Below are 5,143 nucleotides of genomic sequence, written 5' to 3'. Positions count from 1 at the left end.
AATAACAACAGAAAAGTCATTTTTAACAGAAATAGTTAGATTTTTTTGTCACAGAAGTTCAAATTTTATTTCTAGAATAAAAATATAAAATATTTATATAAAAGTCTAAACAAATTTCATAGGAGAATGGCAGAATACTTACAAAATGAGAAGAATATATTGCAAATATTATTTAAACCTTTTTTTGTTTTGATTTTATTTTAATCAACAATTTGACTTTAATCTTGACAGGGAAATAAATGTTGTTTCTTCTAAGATTTAGTCACAGAAAATATCTGAGTATGTCATTTGCCTCTGTCCCTTCAGTGACTGTGTGTTCGACCTGTGTGCGGAGCAAGGCAGTGAAGAGCTGCGCTGTGGCAGTTATGAAGCGTACGCTGCAGCCTGTCAGGAGGCCGGAGTCAAACTGGGATCCTGGAGGCAGCAGCTGGACTGTGGTAAGAGTTGGCATGAAATCAGGGCCTGGACCTGAAAACTACAATCCTATCTCCTAAAAGCTTGGACTTTGTGTTAAATGTAAATTATAAACAGAAATCAATGAAAATAAATCCTCTAAACTCATTTTATTCACAATGGGACATAGTAAATAGATTAAATGTTTAAAAAATATTCAGTTTTTAGGAAAATCAAAACAGTTGTAGCAGTGTCATGCTTCCTGCTGTAAAACATCAGGGCCTGTWTTTATAAAACTTCTTAGAGTGGATTTTTAGACTTAAGTGCTGAAAAATTCTCAGATTTGCTCCAACTCTCAGACTTAAGTGTAAGTGACAGTTATGAAAATTCTTAAGTCTAAGAATCACTCTTACTCTCCTGAAAAGTTCAGACTGCTCCAGASGACTCTTCAGTGGTTCAGAGTTACCACTAGGGGTCTGAGATGAACTGAGGAGACAGAGATTACAGCTGTCCTCCTCCCCACCTGACTGTTATTCTCAGTTATAAGATGTGGAAAACAGGTTTAATCAGAAAAATACAAAAGAAACAAAGGTTAAAAAAATAAAACCGTCCACAATGTTGGACTAAAAGGCAGATATTTGTGTGTGGCTTTTGAAGAAAATATCAAATATACTCAGCTGGTGAGTGCATGCAACCCCTCCCAAAAAAAAAAAAAAAAACATACGGTGGGCTTGAACGTTTCATTTATTACAACCCCTGGCAAAAAGTATGGAATCACCAGTCTTGGATGAGCACTCATTCAGACATTTCATTCTGTAAAACAAACTCAGATCAAAAACATGATACAATAATAAGGTCATTCCAAAGTGCAACTTGKTGGCTTTCAGGAACACTCAAAGAAATGAAGAGAAAACATTGTGGAAGCGCTGCGCGACTGCTCTTCTTCTGAATAAATGAAAMCTATGTAGCACAGTTGTTTACACTTGAATTAAAAATATTTGACCAAAGAAAAACCGGAGCTGGACTAGAGAGAGATGAATATGATTTAGATTTTTATTTCTGTGTCTGTACACGACCCACAGGAGACACGACTTTAACAGCAGTCGTCATTTCATTCCTCATCTTTAGCAGGTCTGATGCTGCTGAAAATGACCGATTTTTTTTTTCTGGGTCTCTGACAGCAGGACTTTAATCTCCGAACTCATAAAGTTCTTCTTTTTTACTTTGCGATGTCATTTATGAATGGACACTTCCTGGTATGCCGGGCAGAGGAAACATAGCCTTATATGGTGTTTTTGGGGTGGTAATTATGTAAATAACCTGTCCTCGTGCACGAGCAGCTGGATACGAACGGGTGTAATTTACACAGCTCATTTACACACTTYYCCTGAAGATAGAAGAGTTTGTTGAATCTGACGTGACATGTTCATACGAACCCTTTGTACGAACAAAAGTAAGAGAAATTTAGGATAAGAATACGAACATGTTCTTACCTGAGGTCCAGTGAGTGGAAGTGTCCCTGAGCTCGTGACCATCAGCCTCATGAGCTCAGACATTTCTTCAGAGCCTTCAAATCTTTTAATATTATTCACTGAAGATGATGGGATATTCAAACTTTTCCCACATTTGTGTTGAGGAACAATTCTTAATGTCATGTTTTGCAAAGATGAACCCAGGAGGCAGGCACAAAAACACTGTGTGCTTCAGGTTCAAAATGTAAAACGTTTATTTAATAAAAAGTGCACTAATGTGGCAGCTAAAAACTTATTAATATATATAACTTAATGCCCGGCGGGACAAGACAAAGGAAAACATTAGACTACTCTGGAAAACACAATGAAGCGATGGAGCCACAGGGGAGTGGACAGGACATGAAATCTGAAGGTGAGTAAATGAAGGGACTACTGAGAACACCTGGGAAGGAACACAAGGATCAGGTGTGCCACGGAGAGAAGAGGTAAATTACGCTGACACAGAGTAATCAGATACTAAAACAAAGCACAAAGGACAAAAAACACAGAATACACAAACAAAAAATAGAGCTTCACACTGAAAATGTTCCAGTTTTAGAAACAGTTTTCACCATGGTGAACCTCTGCCCTGCTTTAATTCTCAGAGATTCAGCCTCTCTAAAATAGACATTTTAAACCAGTCCTGTTATTGACCTGCTACCAATGAACACAACTAGTCGAGAATGCTATTTCATATAAATATCAATTAATGTTTAAATCCTTTTGTTTCCCCATGTCCCAACCGTACGTGTTGCAGCTTTCAATTTTAAAAGGGTCTCATTTGGGGGGAAAAAAATGAACAAATTCTCATTAAGTTTATTATGTTTCATTGTGAATAAAATATTTTATTTTCACATCATTGCATTCTGGTTTTATTTACATCTTAAACAACATCCCAACATTTTTGGGCTTAACGTTATATGAGATGAATTTCAGTTTTTGAGTGTGTTTTGTGTCTCACACATCTAACTCTCAGTCTTTGCCTTTCAGATCTTCACTGTGGTGCCAACAGCACATACTCCTCCTGTATGTCAGCATGTCCAGCATCCTGCGCCRACATGGCCGCCCCCTCTGAGTGTGAGACCACATCCTGTGTGGAAGGGTGTCAGTGTGCTGCGGGATTTGTCATGAGTGAGGGGATGTGTGTTCCATACCCAGAGTGTGGCTGCACCTTTCTGAACCGATACTACCCTGTGAGTTCTGTCTGTCTGTCTGTCTGTCTGTCTGTCTGTCTGTCTGTCTGTCTGTCTGTCTGTCTGTCTGTCTGAACTCATTCCTCTTTTCCTTTCTGCAGCTCGGTGAGAAGTTTGTAACAGAAGACTGTTCTCAGTCCTGTGAGTGTACCAGAACAGGGGCTGCGTGCCAGCCCAAGACCTGCCAGGAGGGATACATCTGCACCATCTTCAATTTCAAACGGGACTGCTACAAAGGTTTTAGGCCACAGTCATCACCATGAACATAGAAATGGGCTTTAAACCTGAATGGAGGCTTCATGTGACCTGTGTGTTGGTGTGTGTTGCAGCAAGTCCCTGCTTGAGTTCACCCTGTCAGAACCATGGGACCTGCGTTGACGGAGCTGACGACACATACACTTGTGAATGTGCAGAGGGCTTTGAGGGTCTACACTGTGAAGTGGAGAAAAAAMCAAGTGAAGGGCTGGGTATGAATCATTCCAAATTCTGATGGCAAACTGAAAATYTTYCTTGCTAAAGCAGAAAGATTGACATTGTTAYACAGCATTRTGYTGTRTGTGAATGCATGTGATWGTTAGTAAAATAACTCATGAACCACAGAATGAATTTTAATGATACGTTGAAGAAAAAATAATCGAATGTGTACATAATGTACATCACAAGAGTTTTAATCTTATTTCATTTTTGGCTAACACAAACAAATTTATCTAAAAGAAAAGGTTTTGTTTCTATTTATTCATTATAAATGTTCTTTTTCAGATACCAAATGGATCATTCTCATTGCGGTCTTGGTCCCAGTTACTGTCATTATCATTGTGACAACCATCGTGTGTGTCTGCAAACGCAAAAGCAGGTGGGTTCTAAGAAATGCCACTTGTGTGGACTGTTGTACCACAGACACCTAACCCTGAGGTTGAAGGACTCAGTACTTACATTATGATCTTGAGTTSAGGGGCTTTTGTGTAAACAGTGTGTACCCACAAAAAGATTGTGTGCCAGGTTCCACAAGAAAGTCAGGATATATCAAAACAAACGTTACATGATAGGATTCATAAAAATACACAAACCTTTCACCTGCTGTGTGAATATGCTCACCTGCATGCAATCTTTTTCATTCAACAGTATTAAATTACAAAGTACTGAAACTCAGCYAAATACAAGGAAATACGACCATTCRGTTTTCTGAACTTTTATTTTATTATGATGTTTTCTCAAAAATGACTGAATAAACCTCAGTTCAGTGKAAATGGTAGAGGTTGTTGTCACATGTAGATATAAACACGTATTGTTGGACACATACTTGTGAGGTGCAGACAAAGGAGACGTAAAATGTGAATGAATTGTTTAAGGGGTACTTCCATTCTCATTGAGGAAAAAAAACAATCTTTTATTCAGTTAAATTCAGTTTATTTATATAGCGCCAAGTCACAACATACGTTGTCTCAGGACACTGTACATTAAAAGAACAATCTAAAGAAGAAGCCAGCAGATTGTGTTGAATCACTTCATCACAGTCTCCCATCCTGAGCAAACGGTGGAGAGGAAAAACTCCCTGCTAATCAGGAAGAAACCTCCAGCAGGACCAGGCTCAGGACAGGCGGCCATCTGCCTCGACCGGCTGGTTGGAGGACAGGAAAGAAACAGAGAAACACAGAAGAACCGGTTCAGGACTGGTCCAGGTGCACCTTCTTCTGGAAGAGGCAATGAAAAAACCTGATATTGATAGAAATAATTACAATAAACATTGAGGAGAGAGACTAAAGACAACAGCAGAGTGTGGATATGTGCTCAGTTTGTGCTCCAGCAGTCTGAGTCCTATACTGTAGCAGTAGAAATGTAGAGTAATCCAGGAAACCTAAGTCTAACTATATGATTTATCAAAAAAGGAAAGTCTTCAGTCTAATCTTAAAAGTAGACAGAGTGTCAGCCTCACAGACAGAAACTGGAAGTTGGTTCYACAARAGAGGAGCTTGATAACTGAAAGCTCTGCCTCCCATTCTACTDTTAGAAACTGGAGGAACCACAAGTAAACCTGCAGTCTGAGAG

The 5,143-nt window shown here is 39.0% G+C and overlaps 1 protein-coding gene across 1 annotated transcript in view; it reads left to right on the top strand.

Moving 5' to 3' along the window:
• Positions 1-5,143, top strand: part of zanl (zonadhesin, like) — a gene marked incomplete in the record, with an annotated part of 48,186 nt that overhangs the window by 36,130 nt on the left and 6,913 nt on the right. The window contains 5 exon segments of the mRNA XM_014023919.1: positions 307-437; positions 2,895-3,097; positions 3,199-3,334; positions 3,427-3,564; positions 3,857-3,950. Of these exon segments, the coding sequence (XP_013879373.1) occupies positions 307-437; positions 2,895-3,097; positions 3,199-3,334; positions 3,427-3,564; positions 3,857-3,950 (702 nt within the window).

This window comes from Austrofundulus limnaeus, unplaced genomic scaffold (genome assembly GCF_001266775.1).
Source record: "Austrofundulus limnaeus strain Quisiro unplaced genomic scaffold, Austrofundulus_limnaeus-1.0 Scaffold396, whole genome shotgun sequence".
Lineage (NCBI taxonomy): Eukaryota > Metazoa > Chordata > Actinopteri > Cyprinodontiformes > Rivulidae > Austrofundulus > Austrofundulus limnaeus.
This window is presented reverse-complemented; position numbering and strand designations above follow the sequence as displayed.